This window comes from Anolis carolinensis, chromosome 5 (assembly GCF_035594765.1).
Source record: "Anolis carolinensis isolate JA03-04 chromosome 5, rAnoCar3.1.pri, whole genome shotgun sequence".
NCBI lineage: Eukaryota > Metazoa > Chordata > Lepidosauria > Squamata > Dactyloidae > Anolis > Anolis carolinensis.
The window spans coordinates 18,190,890-18,210,712 of record NC_085845.1 but is presented as its reverse complement, the minus strand read 5'-3'; the positions used below and the strand labels follow the sequence as shown (position 1 = coordinate 18,210,712).

The following is a 19,823-nucleotide window of genomic DNA, read 5'->3' as shown; positions in this document are numbered from 1 at the left end:
TACCTGCAAAGTTTACTTTAAACTGTGTTGGTACCATGGTCATCTACCTTGAGTTCCCTTGGGGAGATAGGCCATAAATAAAGTACTATTATTATTATTTTATTATGACACAGCAAACAAGATAGATATGCTGGATTTTGTATCACAAAATCGCAAGTCGAACACTTCCCAAGTGTCTAGGACTGTGTGATGTATTTTCGGATGATGCGTGCAGATCCCAGTAGGGTGGCCTTTTGCAGTTGGCAGATAAACATTTTGTCAATGTCTATTGTTTCCAAATGCCGGCTGAGATCTTTTGGCATGGCACCCAGTGTGCCCATCACCACCGGGACCACCTGCACTGGTTTCTGCCAGAGTCTTTGAAGTTCAATCTTGAGGTCCTGATAGCGGCTGAGTTTTTCCTGTTGTTTTTCGTCAATGCGACTGTCACCTGGGATGGCAATGTCAATGATCCAAACCTTTTTCTTTTCCACAACTGTGAGGTCTGGTGTGTTGTGTTCCAGAACATGTTGTTGTTGTTGTTGTTGTTGTTGTTGTTGTTGTTGTTGTTATTATTATTATTATTATTATTATTATTATTATTATTATCTTAAATATCCTGAACATCTGCGATGTCACTTGTGAAGCTATTCCCATATTCTCTGCATCAAAACAGATGTTAACTATTGTACAGCCCCTCATAGCATTCATTGTGGCCAGTGCACCTACTAGTCAATGTTCTGATGATTAGTCTCACCATACATCTTCAGACAGCAAACATCTGGAGTTGAACTTGAAGACTTACCAGCTTAGAAGAACCTTCCAGAGCCTGTATAATGCTGCAGAGTCTTTGAGAATCCAAGGCCATCTCCAAGACAAAATGAGGCAGCAAAATGGGAGAATCTAGTCTAGTATAGATTTGAGGAGAGAACATAGCTCAGAGGTATATATATATATATATATATATATACAGAAGGTTCAGGTTTTTGGCATTTCTAGTCAGAAGAATTAGGGAGTACGAGACTGGAAAAACATCTTTGCCAGAGACCTTGGATAGCATCTGTCAAGTAAAGTAGATACTACTGGGCTAAATGGACAAATATGAGCTACTGGTAAGACAGTCTTCTGCAAAACTAGAAAACTAGGAGGTTGATATTTTATCACAAGATATTTACTTTTATTACAAATACTCATTATTCTTGTTTTGTGTACATATTCAGTGTTATGGCAGAATTTGGGATCACAGAATTAAAATGCTAGGAGTTTAGATGACCAATATAATGATATAATCACAGAGTCAGAAGAGATCCCACGGCTCATCCAGTCCAAACACATTCTGCCATGCAGGAACAATAAATCAAAGCACTCAGATGATCATTCAACCTGTTTAAAACATCCAGAAAAGGAGACTCTGCCACACTCCCAGGCAGCATTTTCCACTATTGAACCACTTACAGGAGGTTTTTCCTAAGGTTTACACAGAATATTCTTTTCTGTATTTGTAACTGGTTGTTCTTCTGCAGAGCTGCAGAAAATAAGCTTGCTCCATCTTCAATGGAACACCCTTACCATTATTTAAACATGGTTATCATATCAACTCTTAACCTTCTCTTCTCCAGGCTAAACATACCCAGCTCCATAAGCCATTCCTCATAGCACTTGGCTTCCATACCTTTGGTCACCCTTTCTCTGGACATGTTTCAACTCATCATGTCCTTTTTGAATTTTGCCTAGAACAATTTCAGGTGAGTTTGAAGAAATTGATTTCCAGAGGAAGACTATATTTTTGTGAGCTATCCTTGTTGTGATGTATGTTTCAGGCTGGCTTATTTGTCAGTGGGCAGTCAATGATAGAGTTAAAAAGCACTGTAACTGGTTTGTTGATATGGATCAATCTTCTGACATTATTGGAATTTCCTTGGAGTGTGACCATAAAACTTTTATGGTGCATGTCTTCATGTTAAAATTTACCATTAAACTACTGTCCATGTGAACTTCTCGTAGAGATACTACAGATTGGCAGTACCACTTGAATTTAATGTAATGTTAAGACATTTCATGGCCAATGTTCATGTTTGTTTTCTTGATGTTCATAAATCAGCCATCTGGCGACTAGAGTTCACATCTGACAAAATGGGCTCTCCATAATCCCACATTTCACAATAAATCTGTTTGTATTTAATGACTAGTAGACTATTTGTTCTTTTGCTTTCAACAGTGTCTCATTTTACTGGATTGAGACCATTGTGGCAAAGACAGGATGACACTGTATGAAACCTCAAGGAACATCCCAGGGCGTTGCCCACATTCAAATGCCTCAGCAAGCCCCATTGAGCTGAACTGGATAATACTGAGAATTATTCTAGTGGATTGCGTCTATGAGCTATAATCGAACTACCTGTTAGCTATTTCCATTTTTACATAAATGCCCCCCTGATCCAGCTAAATATTTGAGGCAGCTCTGCAAGTAGCAAAACCACACTGAATTTCTCAGAGGGGTTTTGGAAGCTCTTGAATGGAAACAGACTTATTTTAGGGGATCAACAGGGCAGAAAAGGTGCCATTAAAACAGGTTGAAAGGTATCCATTCCAGGAGTTAACAATGGGTCTCTTCTTCTAGCTTTATTGATCTATTTAAATTGCCAGAACAGGCAAGCAAACCACCTTAACCTCAGTTATCCAGGAAGGAGGCCTGAAGGTATAAATATGCGTAGCTTCCAGATGTGTTTCACCTTCTGTGATCTCCAAAACAGGTGACAAACAAAGTTGGTTTTTATGGTGTCCCTTTAAAAACTTCTTTGATGCAGAGAAGTCACAACATCTCAAAAGAACACATTGCTACAATAATCTGGGTTTTTGTGTGTGTGTGTGTGTGTCAGGAGCAACCGGAGTTGCTTCTGGAGTGAGAGAATTGGCCGTCTGCAAGGACGTTGCCCAGGGGACGCCTGAATGTTTTGATGTTTTACCATCCTTGTGGGAGGCTTCTCTCATGTCCCCGCATGGAGCTGGAGCTGACAGAGGGAGCTCATCCGTGTTCTCCCCGGGTGGGATTCGAACCTGGCAGCTTTCAGGTCAGCAACCCAACCTTCAAGTCACAAGGCTTTTATCCCCTAGGCCATCAGAGGCTCCAATAATCTGGTTAGTTTTATGTTGCACAAACTTTAAGGTTTATCTCCTGTCCCTCAAATAATGGCCAGCTGACCATATAATTGCATCGAAGGATCTAGAAATGTCCAGAGAGAACATATTTTCCAGTCACATATCTCGCAGCAGCAAATGCTATAAGTCCATGAATGCTTAACATGCAAGAGTAGAAGGATAACACATCGATGCCACTAAACTGCCATAGTTCCCTACTGTGGAAATGGATTTGGAGTTCGGTGAAGTACCAGAACTCTCTGGCAAAAATGTCTAAATAATTCAGGAAGCTACAAACACCAAGAGGGAGCCATGGTAATTAAAGTGGTGTCAGTGCTCTGAATTTGTGAAAGAGACATAAAATATGGGGGCAGGATGCCAACAAATAAAAACAGTAAATGTAACTAAGCTGAGATCTCTGTCATTCTGCCCAAAAAGGAACATTGGTCACCTCTCTTGGGATAAAGTCTTAACAAGAACTATGAGGATATAGAAGACCCATTCCAAGTTCCGTAAATTTTCTTAGCAGGGTAAACAAATCTTACTCTCCAGAGTTAATGTCTTGGATAAATAAGCTGCATTTTATTAGTCACCACATAGATGACTGTCTTGTGTGGTTTTCCAGTGGGGATTGATTTTGGAATCCCAATTCCTTACCTTCTCTCTAAGATCAGTTGTGCATCTACACTGTGGAATTAATGAAGTTTGACACTTGAACTGCTGTAGCTCAGTGCTATGAATCTATAACCTTCTCTGGCAAAGAATGCTGGTACCTCACCAGACTATAAAGTGATGTCGAACTACATTAATTCTACAATGTAGGTGCACTTTAAATCACTGTATATACAGCAGCTGCATCATTTGACAGACCTGTGTGTAATGATCTTTAAAGCATCATAGAATGAAAGCAGTGTGCATCTAGTTAAGATACTAAGCAGCAGCGCCACTTGCTGGCTAATTTTTAAAAATGCATTGCAACTTGTAGTTAAATAAAAAGTTAAAATATTAAGTATAAGGTAAAGGTAAAGGTTTCCCCTGACGTTAAGTCCAGTCATGTCTGACTCTGGGGGTTGGTGCTCATCTCCATTTCTAAGCTGCGGCATTGTCCATAGACACCTCCAAGGTCATGTGGCTGGCATGACTGAATGGAGCGCTGTTACCTTCCTGCCGGAGCGGTACCTATTGATCTACTCACATTGGCATGTTTTCGAACTGCTAGGTTGGCAGGAGCTGGAGCTAATACATTAAGCCTTTAAATGTTTTAATCATTCAGACCCACATTGGCACTTTTTTCATACTGGTGGAATTGTGTGCTCTTCTGAGTCATGAGGTTATGCTGCTGGTAGCAGTGCTGCTGGCAGAGTCTCCCATGTCAGTTAAGGTGTGCTTGAAGATAGGCTCAGGGCTTGACCGCACCAGGCTGTTGTCTCACAGCAATTGCATTGTTTTCGCAGGGGAAAATATTTTGGCATGGTAACAATCACTTCCACATCTCATCTCCAATAGTGTTATCATGCTCTTTCAGTGATGCATGTTGCCACAGTCAGTCTTTTGCACTTTCACTTAATTCCATCATCCTACCCAAGCCCACCTCACATAGCACAAGTATTTCGTTTAGTATTTTTATTTTTTCTCTAATCACAATTGCTGAATTGTGTGGTTTCAATGTTTTTTTGCAAATACAGAGGACTGCTATAATTGCAACCCACCACAATAGTGCAATTGTGAACTCATGTCAAAATATAATAAAATCAAATCTGTGGAACAGAATAAAAGCGCCGGGCTGTGGCGCAGGCTGTTGAGCAGCCTGCTGCAATAAATCACTCTGACCATGAGGTCATGAGTTCGAGGCCAGCCCTTGGCGGGGTGAGCACCTGTCAATAAAAAATAAAAAATAGCCCCTGTTCGTTGCTGACCTAGCAACCCAAAAGATAGTTGCATCTATCACATAGGAAATAAGGTACCACTTATAAAAAAAAAGCGGGGAGGCAAGTTTAACTAATTTATGACTTGGAATGAGGAAGTGCCGTCAGAGTGGATGATGAAGCAGCTGCTCCCCCCTGTGGCCAGAATCGAACATCCCCTCAGGAGAAGGTTAAATTGCCTCTGCGTATGTCTGTCTCAGTTGGATGTGTTTATGGGCATTGAATGTTTGCCCTATGTGTGTATAATGTGATCCGCCCTGAGTCCCCTTCGGGGTGAGAAGGGCGGAATATAAATACTGTAAATAAATAAAATAAATAAAATATTCTCATACAGCATGACATCTTCTTATCTGGATACTGAAAGTGGAGCGACTTCACCCTGCTTTAAGATTGAGAGGGAAAGAATAGGAGAAGCATGCTAACTTACACTAGATGATGGCTAGGATATCGAGACTTCAGTACAATGAATCAAATGATAGCACCAAATACAAAAGTGGAACAGCAGTTACATTGAAGCCATCAATGAGTTTTTCATATCAATGAAAATGTGTGATTCAATAATGATGGAAATATAATGCAATAACAAAAAAGCCATGGCATTGTGTGATAAGGAAATATCAAACATGGGATTATGCTAGTACGGTTGTGCAACAGTTTTGTTTTTTCATGTCAGGAGCGACTTGAGAAACTGCAAGTCGCTGCTGGTGTTAGAGAATTGGCCTTCTGCAAGCAAGTTGCCCAGAGGACCCTCGGATGTTTTGATGTTTTTACCATCTTGTGGGAGGCTTCTCTCATGTTCCCACATGGAGCTTGAGCTGAAAGAGGCAGCTCATCCACACTCTCCCCAGCAACCTCCAAGTCAGCAATCCTGCCGGCACAAGGATTTAACTCTCTGCATCACTGGGGCCTCTGTGCAACAACTTGATCAAGTGCTAAGTCTTCAATATGCCAAATAGCTACTAAGCAGCAGTAGTAGAAATAACAGCAGATAACTCTTTTTTGTACCATACTGAAAAAGGCAGTGCTAAACATGTATCGAGTGCCTTTTAACTTGAAATCCTTTCAATAGTGGGGGGAAATGAGACTCCTGAACTGGAAGGCTCTTAACCAGTTACTGGGGTAGAGCACAAAACAAGTATGGCTAGTGCTGTGTCTAAGGAAGCAACTGGACTCAAGCCATAAGGATGTGCAGCTACTGACATGCAAAGAAGTGAAAGAAAAGTCTGAAGCTACACAATGTCCCAGAACATGCTAGCTGGTGATGAGAGAACTTGGAGGTCTCTTCCTCAGCATATGCTAAAGTCAATGTAATAGAAAACAGCAACAACAACTGCTTTCAGGGTCTATCAATGCCTCATTAGGAAAAAGAGTTCATATTAAGGGGAAGAAGGTATAAGGCAAATAGCCCAGAAAATCATATAGCATGGTGCTCCTTAAACTGTCTATTATGTAGAGACAAACTCACCATTGGGGGACTTTGGGGAGGTTGTGCACAAATATACACTCTTTTTTTGTATAAAAAGAGTATAAATTAAACTCACGAGTGTTTCTCCACAGAATAATTCTTCTGCAAGACTTCAGGACATTTGATTAGCAGGGAAATATTACAGCAAAATCTTGTTTCCTGGCTTAGTTTTGTCAAGAAACCAATTTTTCAACCCAGGAAAGGATAATTGTGAACAGTCATTCCATCCTACCCATTCCCTCAATCTGGAGAGCATTAAAGGGACTTGGAATCTAGTACTCCCTCTTTCCAAGTGTGCATTGGCTTCAGTGACTATGCAGCTCTTGTAAAAGGATTAAATACTGCATTGAGGCTCATGGGCTGCTGGGTTCTTTGGACTTTGGGCACAAGAGCCTGCAGTGCCTCATGTTCAAGTATCTTTACTTTTCAAGTGGTGTTTTAGTTTATTTGGTCGACCTGTGAGTCCATTACTTTCTTAGTCTCATTATTTTCTTGATTTTCTTTCCAGGTTGACAGTGACAGTAGTGACAGATAGTAGAAGGGTCTACATTTGCCCTACCAAATACCAAGGCTATTAAGTATCAGCAGGAGCTCATTTGTTCTCCAAAATCTTTCATTGCTCACTAAGGTCAGTTGTGGCTGGTTGTTTCCATCTCAGTGGGCGACTGGGGTTTAGCCAAATGTTTAAGCTGGACCTATATGAGGGAGAGGAGTTGACACCTTGGGAAGCTCTTTTAAAGTTCTGATTAAAACCCTCTTGATAGGAAGCTCCCTCAGATGCCTTTGAGTTAATAAGGAGGTGCAACTATTTGTTGGAGTGCAATTCCTGCTTGGCCATGGAAACCCACCACATGACCTTGGGCAAGTCATACTCTTTCAGTCTCTGAAGAAGAAAAGGCAACCTCCCCCACCTCACTCCCTGAATAAATCTTGCCAAGAAAACCCCTTAATTTGCCTTGGGCTCTTCATGAGTTGGAAACAACTTGAAGGCACATAATTAGGATAAGAGGATGGGGGCCTTCATAGCACCCTTCCCAGATACAAATTTTTTCTTCATCTGCTTCTGCTCACTCACATCTGAACATAACTATAACTTTCTAAAATAATTCAAAACATATAAATAAAACCAGGAAGCTAATCTGTGGCATATAAACATCTTTATTAGGAAATGCAGAGAAATTCATTTTCTTTTAACTTAAGATCACTGGTATCAAAAAAGGATTAAAAACACAATATTTCCCAGTATAACTATACATATATTACAAAAAGTACATCCAATATTATTAATACCTCTAAATGAATAGGCATTTAGCATATGATCAATACCTTCTTTGTTTTTAATTCAGTAGATAGTCAATGCGTTTAATCTGAATTCTCACACATATGTGCATTGGTGCTGCCTTCCAACAGTCCTCCTGTTTCTCAAGCATTGAGCCTGTATATGTAGTGTGTTACTTATTTTGAGGTATTACATATGTAGCCTATAGAGTCTACATGTATAGATATCTTCTCTTCCCTACCACCATGGCTGGCCAGTGCCTGGTTCCTTTGGTTCACAGCAAATCGGATCCACCCTTTTCTTTTCCCTCTTCACCCAATTGGTATCTTTTTGTCACATTTTTGAGACTGTGCACATTGCTTAAATACATTGTCCAAAGCATGTTTTGCATTCATTTGAAATACATCTATGTGTCTTTGCATACTTTTCAAATATGCACAGTCTTTTCCATCATCAGAACATGAATTCCACCATGTGGACAGTCTGGAAAGTGCAGATGAAGCCAAACTAGTCAAACCTTGGGACGGAAATTAAATTATTCCAACATTCCTGAGGCAGAGGCAGGGAATGTGGAACCAGAAGAGGAAAACCTTTCTGCAAGAGAAAACCTGCTTCCATCTCTTTCTCTTACCCTCCTCCTCTAAAATGAACAAAACATTCAAGCGTACCTTCAAGACATCACCAACAACAAAATTGTTTAGTTATATGGCATGGGGAAAGGAGAATTTGTGTGCATTCACCTTTTTAAAATGGCTAAAGAAGCAACCATGCTATACTAAAGGAAAAGATTCACCCTGAGCCATATAATGCTGCCATATAATGCAGTTCAAGTTAAACTGTATTATGAAACTGCATTATATGGCAATGTAGATGGGGTGCCTGAAAAGGACAAAATGTAGATGAATCATGTCTTCTTTCATATAAAAACAGCACATGTAAAAGGGAGAGGAAGAAATATATGGCTTTTCATCATGTCACAGGCATCAATTGATGTCTAGGGATAATATCACAAAGGAACACATGAATATTAATTTCATAGGCATTTCTCAATGGTGGAACAGAAAATGTCTTTATGCATCTTTCTAGCCTAATGAACTGTTTCTTAAATTGAGACAACACAAAATAAGGTATGGTTAGAGCAGTGGTTCTCAAGCTGTGGGTCCCCAGATGTTTTGGCCTTTAACTCCCAGAAATCCTAACAACTGGTAAACTGGCTGGGATTTCTGGGAGTTGTAGACCAAAATACCTGGGGACCCACAGGTTGAGAACCACTGGTTTAGAGTGTAGAGGATTTGTAGGGAAGAGGAAGGTCTCTTAACTCAGGAGTCATTCTCCAGAAATTGCTGAGCTGTCATCTGCTGTAACCAACCTAATCAGCAGTGAGGGATGATGGATGTCGCAGTCCAACAATTTCTGAAAGACCACAATTGCTCCTCCCTTGCTTTTAATACCTAAAGAAAGTCTTCAGCTACATCAGTGACAGCCTACATATCCATAGACTTTTTGTTCTTGTTAATACAAGACATTTATCCACAACACTGTGCAAAAGATATACATGTAACAAACCCTAGTAAAATTTCACTGCTAATGGTGGGAACAACTCACTGATGGTTTGCACTTTTATTAAAACAGTCTTTCTTAATATATATCAGTTTTGCAGACAACACAAATGTGTGCTGAGCCTTACTGAAACTGATTTTTCCATTCCAATTCTTCCATGTGGCATTTGGTGACAACTCTAGTTTCTAATTCGCAATATTCATGATAAATAATATTTATCATTTTACTGCTGAAACAATACATGCATTTAAAGAGCTCTCCAAATATCGCATTGAGTTTTAATACATTTAATATCCATCCTGGCAATCATTATCATCATAATCACTTAATGGTTTGTTGTGATCAATATCGAACATTAACTTTCGGCTTTCAAGCTCCATGCTTCTCGACCAACTGTCATCTTCTATACTCGCTGTGTCCTCTCTAGAGTGACTATCTCTTTCTATTGAATGACTGTTGTCTTCTTCTGTGGATTCACTGGTTTCGGCTGATTTGAGATCCTTGTCATGTGAATCACTGTCTTCGCTACTGGTGCTTTCATGGGAAGCTTTGCTGCTCTCAGATGAGGTACTGTGAGACAACCTGCTGTCAGTCTGGAGGGATTCATCTGTGTCCTCAGAAGATTCTTCACTCTCTTCTGTAGACACACTTTTCTCACTTGAGCTGCTGTGTTCCCGCTTAACCTCTCTGGATTCACTACCTCTTGGTGCCCTATTGGAAACATCTTCAACGGAGTAACTTCTCTGCTGCTTAGATTTGCCAGTGCTGTGCTCACCTGATCTCTCACTTATCTCTTTAGACTTTTTCACAGCTTTTTTATAGGAGCCCCTGCTGTCTTCAGTAGACTCACTTTTAATGTCTTCTATAGACACTGTGTTATCGTCCTCTCTAGATGGACTATTCTCATCTTCTCTAGATTGGCTAACTAAACTAGTTTCTCTGGATTGGCTGTGTGCATCATCTTCTCTGGACCAGCTGTGGTGGTCATCTTCCCTGGACTGGCTATGCTTATCCTCACTAGACCAACTATGCTTATTCTCTTCCCTGGACCGGCTGTGCTTATGGCCTTCCTTGGAATGGCTGTGGACATCTTCCCTGGAATGGCTCTGAATGTATTCCTGGGACTGGCTGTGTCTACCATCTTCTCTAGACCGACTGTGTCTACCATCTTCTCTGGACCGACTGTGTCTACCATCTTCTCTAGACCGACTGTGTCTACCATCTTCTCTGGACCGACTGTGTCTACCATCTTCTCTGGACCGACTGTGTCTACCATCTTCTCTGGACCGGCTGTGCCTGTCATCTTCTCGGGATCGGCTGTGCCTGTCATCTTCTCGGGATCGGCTGTGCCTGTCATCTTCTTGGGAATGGCTGTGCCTGTCATCTTCTCTGGATTGGCTGTGTCTGTCATCTTCTCTGGAATGACTGTGCCCATTTTCTCTGGAATGGCTTTTAAAGGTCTCTTTAGACCGGCTGTGACTATGGCCTCTGGATGAACCCTTTACCATCTCTTTGGATTGACTGTTTGCATCTTCCCCGGATCTACTGAGAACATTTTCTGTTGACTGACTAGTCTCCTCAACAGATTGGCTGCTTTCTTGAGAGACAACATCATCCTCTTGCTGAGATTTGCTCTCCTCCTGTTCAGGACTCTGGTCTTCTTCAGAATCAGCATCAACATAATGGTATACTTTCCGAGCAAACCGTTCTATTGTTTTGCTGTGATGTTTGGCTTTCCCTCTACTGCTTTCTTGGCTGCTTTCTTTTGAATTAAAATCCCCATGGAGCATGTCAGAGTCAGCATCGTGACTCTCAAAGAAGGTAGCATCATCCCCTTGCATTCCTTCATCATCAAAATAGTATCTGTCTTCTTGGCTGCTGCTGTAACTGTCTGCTCTATGTCTTCTGCGGTAATCAGCTATATGATTGTCCTCTTTATCAAGACTTCTGCTCTCACTACTGCTACTACTGCTGCTGCTGTCACGAGGGTGTCGGCTGATAGCGTTGTCTTCTTCTTGGCCTCCATTGTCTACAGCTGTTTGTGGATTGCCTCCTTCACTTGGAAGTACGGTATGGCCAAGATCTTCTTCATTGTGTTCATTGAAAGAGTCATCACCACTGATTTCTTCATCATTTGTGAGATCACTTTCACTGTTCCCTGTGAAGGTGAACAAGACTTGTTCAGGGGTATAAAGCATGCCATCATTTTCAACATCGAAGAGTTCTTTGGATTTTGTGATATCACCGTAAAGATGGTCTTGATGAATCTCATTCTGATCCTCCTGTGTAAGAAGACAATTAGGGGGAAAAACCAAGATGTTATTCTTTCTCGCAATGTAAACTGTTTTTAATATCCATCCAACAACAGAATATGGCATCTTATTGCTACATTTGTGAAATCTTTCTGTGTCTTACGCCACTTTTTGGGCATAGAAGTAGTCTCCAAAGTAGTGAACATAAAATATATTTCAAAATTCCTCTGTCTTTTAAAGTGTTGTTACTTAACTGTTTCTTCCTGTCAAGGTGGTTCCTTATGGTGACCCTAAGATGAACATATCATGAGGATTTCTAGGGCTGAAAGTGTGTAACGTGCCCAAGATCAGCCAGTGGATTTCCATGTCTGAGTGGGGAATCGAACCCTGTCACTAGAGTCATTTCAACATGCTAGCTCTATAATTAAAGTGGGCCTGATGTATTGGAAATTATTCAGATTTCTGAATTCTGTATATGCAATATTTGCAACACTTTTAGTTCCTACATTTCTCTACAGTACTGACATGTGCATTAGTGATATGTCCATGGGTAAAAGAAAAAGCACTACTAAAAAACCGTCTTGTGGAAATCACAGCAAGGCGTAGGCTTAGTTGCTAATCACATCTACAGAAGTAATGGTGTTTATGAAAGGTTCGACTTACTATTCAGAAATTGGTTCAAAGGGCCAATTGATATTGAGACTGGTAACTGGATCTAAGCTTTGTTGGTTTTATTGGTAAATGTATATGACAGTAACACATGAAGGAAGGAAGAACCAAATGAAATTAAAATGGAGCCAATTCTGGAATTCTTGGAAAATCTCCAAAGCCTTTTCTAACATTGTTGTATAGAGGACACTCAAAAAGAAAACAAAGAATGTGTTTATGACAATGAATTTACCCATTGATTATGCAAGTGGGCTGTGTGTATGTGTGCTGCATGACTTCAACTTATTTCCGACTTGTAAGGACTCTAAGGTAACCTTATGATGGGATTTTCTTGGCAAGATTTGTTCGAATGGGGTGCCCTTATTTTCCTGTGAGAGTGTGTGACTACCTCAGTCCAAAACCTCTGCATGTTCGGTACACATGTTGAGAAGAAACCACTGAAGCAGTTCCTCCTGAGATGCCTGAATTTGATGTGTACACAGGGGATGGGCAAACCCAACAACATGACAATAGCTTAACTCACTTCTTCTTCTAAATATAGTATGTGACAAGGACTCAAGTTAAACCAATGCTGAAACAGGAGGAAATCCTTCCATTCTTACAGTGAATTATTTGGGATGCCTCTAGAGCCATTCATGTTTCGTACAAGGTACTGAACTGTCTTTATGATGGACATACAATTTCATTTACTTTGATATCAGGTTTTATACAGGAATGTTTTGAATACCTACCAAAGAAATTCTGTCAATAGTCTGATCATCAGAGCTGTCCTTGTTCATTTGTTTCAGATCAGAATGTTCATGAGAATCAGCATCATCGGCCCAGTTCCTATGGATCATTTGGTGGACTCTGAAATAATTATCATCTTCATTGTCACGGGTGCTCCAGTCATGGTCATCTACCAAGTAGCTCTCAAGGCTACCACTGGAAACCTTTCGGAGATAGGTATTGCCTTCACTACTCTCATGGCTGGTGCTCACACGTTCTTCACTTTTGCTTTGCCTGCTTCCTCTGTCTTCATCGCTCACATCTGCAGAATCAGCTATATAGTTCAGGTTCCTCTCACCTATGGTACCCTATGCAAAGGAAGGAAATGAAAGCATATTAAGGGATGCCACAACTGACATGATAGCAAAAAATCAAACCAAACCAAATCTAACAATAGTGAGATTTTGATTGTGCAATGTGTGATTTGGCATCTACACATTGCACAATATCATCTAACATTTCACTGCTGAAGATCAGGACATACAAAAGTTGTTAATGAGGAAGAACACACAATGTAGAAGAGGCTGCACACTTTCTCAGTCCCAGAGAAAGGCAAAAGCAGATGCCTCTGAACAAATCTCGCCAAGAAAACCCCATGTTAAGTTTGCCTTAGGGTTGCTGTAAGTCAGAAATGAAAAGAAGGCACAAAACAACAATGATTGGGAAATTGGCATTGAAATTTGCCTTTTTATTTTTGGACAGAAGCATGATGCATTTATGTCATATATTTGTAAAATTGCTGATATATATGTGGATAGATAGCAGGTAAAACTTCTAAAGGGGAAGAGGCATAGTGTTTTTATTTTGTCATTTTAATACCTTATAATTCTGGTTTAACTTGTGTTTTTAACTTGTGTTTTAAAATCAAAGTTATTTTAACTGTATTTTAACTTTTATTTTGAGAGTTCTTTTAATACTATTCTGTTTTAAGTTGTTATGCTCTGCTTTGGGTTTCATACCAGGAGGAATATGAGATAAAAACTAAACAAACAACAAATAATAGTGCTATCAATAGTGCTATCAATAGTAGCTGGTGATTTTCATGTCAATGGTACAATGAATAGCCTGTAGATTTTAGTCAAAACTTTATAGGAGCTATCCAAGTTATTGAACCTGTTTTCGGGTTTGGCATCTTGGATTGCTCTTTTAAAGTTCTGACTAAAATAGAGTAGATTCTCTGTACCACTAACAACCAAGCCAACAACCTCTCCTTTTGTATTATTTCTTGCTATTGACATCTGAGGTCATTTTGTGGCAAGAATTTGGTGAAGGCAAAATCAAGATGGTCTGCTTACCCAATGTTCTTCAGAGCTCATGTGATGTGCGCCATGATGCCTGGATGCCTGGAATTACAAGGAAAGACTATGAATGGAGGCATGAAGGTATAATGCCACAGAAGCTCTTGAGAAGAAAATCAGCAGCACCCATCCCAACTACATTTGCATCCTTTTGATTCAGAAGAAAAGCAAAAAAAAAATGCATGCCACTTCGAAGCTAGTCATAGTTTCCATGCTATTTTTTAAAAGTACTTACAGGACGAGCCTGGGATAAAGCCCACAGGGTGATAAGTAAGAGACTGGTCCTCTTTGTATGCATTGTAGTACCTACAGCAATATCAAAACAAGACAGTTAAAACAGAAAACTAAGCAATCATTAAAAATAGCATAAGTCAGGAAATCATGGACATCAGCTCCCAATATTTTTCACCACTGGCTTATGCTGGTAAGGGTTAATGGGACTTGCAGTCCAACAAACGATGAGGGCTGAACAATTTCCATCCTTGTCATAGGTGAATTTTGGTTTACCAAACGTTTTTTGGAAAGCCGGATTTTACCTACAGACATCTTTACAGGCATATCTCAGGAAACAAAGCCAAAAAGCTCATTTTTTGTGAAGTTTTTTTTTTTACACCAGTTCATTCCTTCTTTCCTCCTTGTCCATGGTCTAGATGGTGGTTTTTTTTATATCCGCATCAGCATTGGGAGATGTTTAAGGATGATTGGAGAAACAGACTTTTGGTGCCAGATTGCAACCATGTTTCTGCAGTAAATAATGTGTTAAGGACTGACGTGGACACAAATGGCATTCAGCTCCAGCTGATCCTATGATAGCTACATCTGCCTTTTAACAACAGACAAGGTACGCAATGACTGTTTCCAAAATCCCATACTGAGTGTATGTGAACATCAAAACACAGAGAAAAGAGGAAAGCAGATTTGCCTGCCTCACCAGTTGACCCCAGCATGCTAAAAGAGTATAGTTAACAAAATAGACTATGATCCCCAAAGGAAATGAAACATGGAAAGAAGAAGGTTTGGTTCCTTCATCAAAATGTTTCAGTGAACATGTTGTTCAAAACTATAATTATATGCTCATATGAAATGAACCAATTAATCTAGGCATAGGTAAATAAAATAAAACAACTACAAAAACTGAATTTTCTAGAGATCATGTTTAGGGTTTTTCCAAAATGCCCTCAGGGATTACTCCCCCCCCCCCCCCCCCCGCCACTAGATTTGACTTTTCTCAAAATTATATGCAGGGAGCAAACATTCTTGATCCCTGTTTCGGTTTACGCTGCCACCCAATGAGAATAAGAATGCCACCGGCTATTGAATGCCACCTAATATAGTTCTCATTTGTGCAGTAGAACCTGGCATAAATCTTCTATTATAGTAATCGGTATAGGCAGAAATTTATTTTCAGCTATGACAATGAAAGACCCATTCACACTATGAAATTATATTGCTATTATTCCACTTTATTTCCCATGTTTCTGACCTATGGAATCCTGGGATTTTCAGTTTTGGGTGGAGCATTTACAATTTGATGAAAAATACTACAAACCCCAAAATTCCATAGGATGGAGGAATAATAATAATAATAATAATAATAATAATAATAATTATTATTATTATTATTATTATTATTATTATTATTATTATTATTATTATTATGAGGAATAATAGAGCTATTAAAGTGTAGTGTGGGTGGGTCCCGAAAAAAATAATATTTTTACAGAGATGCTTCATATATCTGGATGGAAATCATCAGAATTACAGATTAACTGATGGCACAATATCAAGAGATGAATGTACACATATCAACCAGCAATAAGTCCAGCCATGTTCTTTAACCAGAGGGCATATAACCTGACAAAAATGCACATTACAGTAGAGTCTCACTTATCCAACATAAACGGCCGGCAGAATGTTGGATAAGCGAAAATGTTGGATAATAAGGAGGGATTAAGGAAAAACCTATTAAATGTCAAATTACATTATGATTTTACAAATTAAGCACCAAAACATAATGTTTTACAACAAATCGGCATAAAAAGCAGAAAAATCGACAGACTGCATTGGATAATACAGAATGTTGGATAAGCGAAGGTTGGATAAGCGAGACTCTAATATATAAGCAATAGTCACACCTTTACATTAGAGGTACAAATTCCCTTATTCATTATTGTTGAGTGCATTCAAACTGGTATTTCCTCTCATTTTTTAAAACCAGCATGCCGGTGAACAATTTTAATTATAAATTCCCTTAACAATAAAAAGGATCTCTCAAATTCAATATTTCACTGACCATTATCTAAGGGCCCAAATAACCTACAGCCAGTACTAGATCCTATCTGATCTTGAAAGCTAAAAATCACTATTAAATTCCAGGTTCTGCATGCTATATTCCAGAGGAAGGAAATGGCAAAACCATCTCTAAATATTCCTTGCCAGAGAAAACCCTGTGAAACTCATGGGGCCACCATAAGTTGACTTGAAGGCATATTTGCATATTTGAAGAAACAAATAATGAAAATGATCTAACATTTTCATTCTTCAGCACTCAAAGGTTGCGTCTACACTAGAATTCATGCTATTTGATGCCACTTTAACTATCATGGTTCAATGATATGGAATCCTAGGAGCTGTATCTTTTGGCAGAGAAGGCTAAAAACCTTGTAAAGATATAACTCCTATGATTCTATACAATTGAGCCATGGCATTTAAAGTCATCTCAAACTGGATTAATTCAACACTGTGTAGATGCACCCAATAGACAGCTTATTTGTTAAAGCTTCTTATCAATACAATGCCAGCAGGTACGTACTCATGCTGGCTTGCAGTCATAAAGACAACAGGACAAGGAAAGGAATTAAAGTTTTTACCTGTGCTTTTATTGCAGTTGGTTTCCTCCAGGAAATTTTGAAAATTGCTCCACCGCTGTAGATAAATGTTGCCCCTTATTCTCAATAACCACTTTTTGGCATTTTCAGTGAAAGTTCATGAATTTAAACTCTGCTTCAGTTCAGAAGGGAGCCAATCAACAGCCGGGAGGAAGAAGATGATGTCAGAAGGTATCATCCGTCCTCCAGCCTGCCTACACTTCCCTTCTGCCTCCAGATGCATATTTCCCCCTAAAAATAAACTGTGGTTCCCAAAATGACTAGACCAGTTTGCATTTAATGAGAGATCTTGCTAAGGGTTCATTTGGATTTCTTAATTTATGCTGTTTCACATGCGCACAGGTTTATGAATACAAACAATCGCAATGTCACCCACAAATATAGCCAGAGTGCTGTCATACCCAAGTCGGGTTTGCTTCCTGCTAATGTATATATTGTACAAGCAGATAGTTAGTGCCAAGATACTCCCGAGGGTTGTGTCTTCAGCAGAATCCATTTGTGGGCTACCAGATTGTCTTGCCTTACAGCCACCATGTAGGAGGATGCTTGGGAGTTGGAACAGCTTCTAAATGACAAACAAACTGCTGAATTTGCCCTTTATGGCTGTGATGTGACAAAACTCCCGTTATAGACAAGGGAGAAAACTGATCACAGTGCTGAGATTTTCGTTAAGACTTCCACAATGACCATATGTGTTGGCTGAAAATATAAATTGTTCTTCAGATATAGCTTTAAAATTGAAACTGAAAAATGACTTGACTCTTCTGTATGCAGTAATAATAATAATAATATTTATTTATTTATTTGCGATATTTCTATCCCGCCTTTCTCTACCCCAAAGGGGACTCAAAGTGGCTTTACATAAAGGGAACTATTTGATGCCTTAACAACACAATATTAACATATTAAAATAATAATAATAATAATAATAATAATAATAATAATAATAATAATAAATTTTTATTTATATTCCACCCTGTCTCTCCATGGGGACCCAGGGCAGTTAATAACAAGCAGTGGCAAACATTCAATGCCATAAGGTCCCAACAAAACCAAAACAACCAAAGTCACAACAAAGCAAAAAATCATATCCAGCATTCAGCACAATAGAAATTGATGACTTTTCAACCAGGAAGACTGAATGTTAATTGAAACGTAGATCATGGTTTAAGGTTTCTTTCACACTAGATAAGTGTACCAATTTGAAGCAATTTTAAGTGCCATAGCCACCATCCTGTGAAATTCTGGGATTTGCAGTTAAGGGAGAGCCAGTGTGATATAGTGATTGACTATGGCTGGTTCTACATGGCTTTTTTATCATATCAGAAGCAAATTGAAACAAGTTGCTTCTGGTGGGAGATAATCAGCTGTCTACAGAGACATTGCCCAGATGTGTTACCATCTGTGATGACTCATGGGCCTTGTAGTCCTGCTCAGGACATTGTAATTCCTGATGAAGATGAAAACTTGGGTTTTTTACCTTCCCAGTCTGAACTGGATTCCTCTCAGCCAGATCTTTCCCAGGCAGATCTGGGAACCTTGCACCTGCAAGAAAGTTGTCTCCCAGAAGTATGTCAAACAAGCCCAGAGCCTACTTCTCCCGTATTCTTGCGCCGGGAGTTTTGTAAACAACAGAGAAGTTTAGATTCAGCTTCGCGCAGGAGTGCGAGGATTGCAGCTAAGAATGTGGCCAATTAAGACTGCTTCTCGTGAGAATCTTTGGGGAGTCTCACATCTGGTCTCAGAGTTAGCTTTCGGTTCTGATTCCCAGAGAACTGCTTCGGCGGGAAGCTAGACTCTATTTAGGTGTTTTACCCGCGTAGTAACTTCGCGGAGTCAATTCGTCAGCCTACGGAGCGAGTTGTGTCTGGACAGCGCGCTCCGGTTCAAGCCTCGCTCCTGCTCAAGCCTTGCCTTGCTATCCAGCCTTCGCCTTGCTTCCCAGCCTTTGTTTATCTACGGACTTTGCCTTGTTTCCCAGGATCAATCCTTGCCTTGTTCCACGGATTTATCAAGTTATTCCACGGACCTTGTTCTTGTTCTTAGTTACCTTGTTCCACGTTCAAGCCTTGTTTCAAGTATCAAGTTATTTCCTAGCCTCGCTCAAGTTTCATGGACTAAAGGACCTTGTCATCTCCCCTCACTTTGCTTGGCAAAGTGAGTGTTTCGGTTATTGGATTACAACTTTGGACCTTAATATTTCTTATTGGACATTGCTTTTTTGGACTAATTCTGACCTTTCCTGAAAGGTCTAATTCTGGACTATTTTCTACACTTGTTTTTATTAACTTTATATATTCCTACAATAAAGATATTAGATAGATTCTGGCCTCTGTGTATGGTTATTGGTGCTCTGCAGCCTGGGTCGTGACAGTTTGACTCCGCCACCCTAAGCACCAATTAACCTCGGCCAGAATGTCTACCGGAACCGTACCTGGGCCGAGCGGCCAGCCGATTACCTACACCATCGACAAGGAAGAGGTGGACCGAATCCGTGATAAGCTCAATGCACAGGATGGAGAAATAAGGGGTTTGAAGGAACGCGGAGTTCGTCTTCCGGCCATGGCGTTGCCAACCAAGTTTACTGGAGAAGCTTCTAAGG

The 19,823-nt window shown here is 39.9% G+C and overlaps 1 protein-coding gene and 1 long non-coding RNA gene across 2 annotated transcripts in view; one reads left to right on the top strand and one right to left on the bottom strand.

Moving 5' to 3' along the window:
• LOC134299338 (uncharacterized) overlaps nt 1-18,024 on the top strand; it is a 115,864-nt gene extending 97,840 nt beyond the window's left edge. Inside the window, exon 3 of the long non-coding RNA XR_010006517.1 lies at nt 13,056-18,024. This is a non-coding gene — a long non-coding RNA (uncharacterized LOC134299338). The remainder of the gene's footprint in view (nt 1-13,055) is intronic.
• Nucleotides 7,648-17,286, bottom strand: LOC103278921 (dentin matrix acidic phosphoprotein 1). The gene is made up of 5 exons (XM_016994169.2): nt 17,204-17,286; nt 14,569-14,639; nt 14,331-14,378; nt 12,999-13,343; nt 7,648-11,628 (listed from the first exon to the last, which is right to left on the bottom strand). Exons 2-5 carry the CDS (start codon nt 14,629-14,631, stop codon nt 9,634-9,636), a joined length of 2,451 nt encoding a protein of 816 aa, XP_016849658.2. The 5' UTR covers nt 14,632-14,639; nt 17,204-17,286; the 3' UTR covers nt 7,648-9,633.
• Nucleotides 18,025-19,823: the final 1,799 nt, after the last annotated feature.

What these genes read in the sequence shown, in the direction of transcription:
- LOC103278921 (XM_016994169.2), bottom strand. Translation starts at nt 14,631, where the DNA reads ATGCATACAAAGAGGACCAGTCTCTTACTTATCACCCTGTGGGCTTTA. An exon ending in CTTTATCCCAGGCTCGTCCT is followed by an intron (nt 14,379 to 14,568) that starts GTAAGTACTTTT and finishes TTGTAATTCCAG; the next exon opens with GCATCCAGGCATCATGGCGC. An exon ending in CTATTGACAGAATTTCTTTG is followed by an intron (nt 11,629 to 12,998) that starts GTAGGTATTCAA and finishes CTTCTTACACAG; the next exon opens with GAGGATCAGAATGAGATTCA.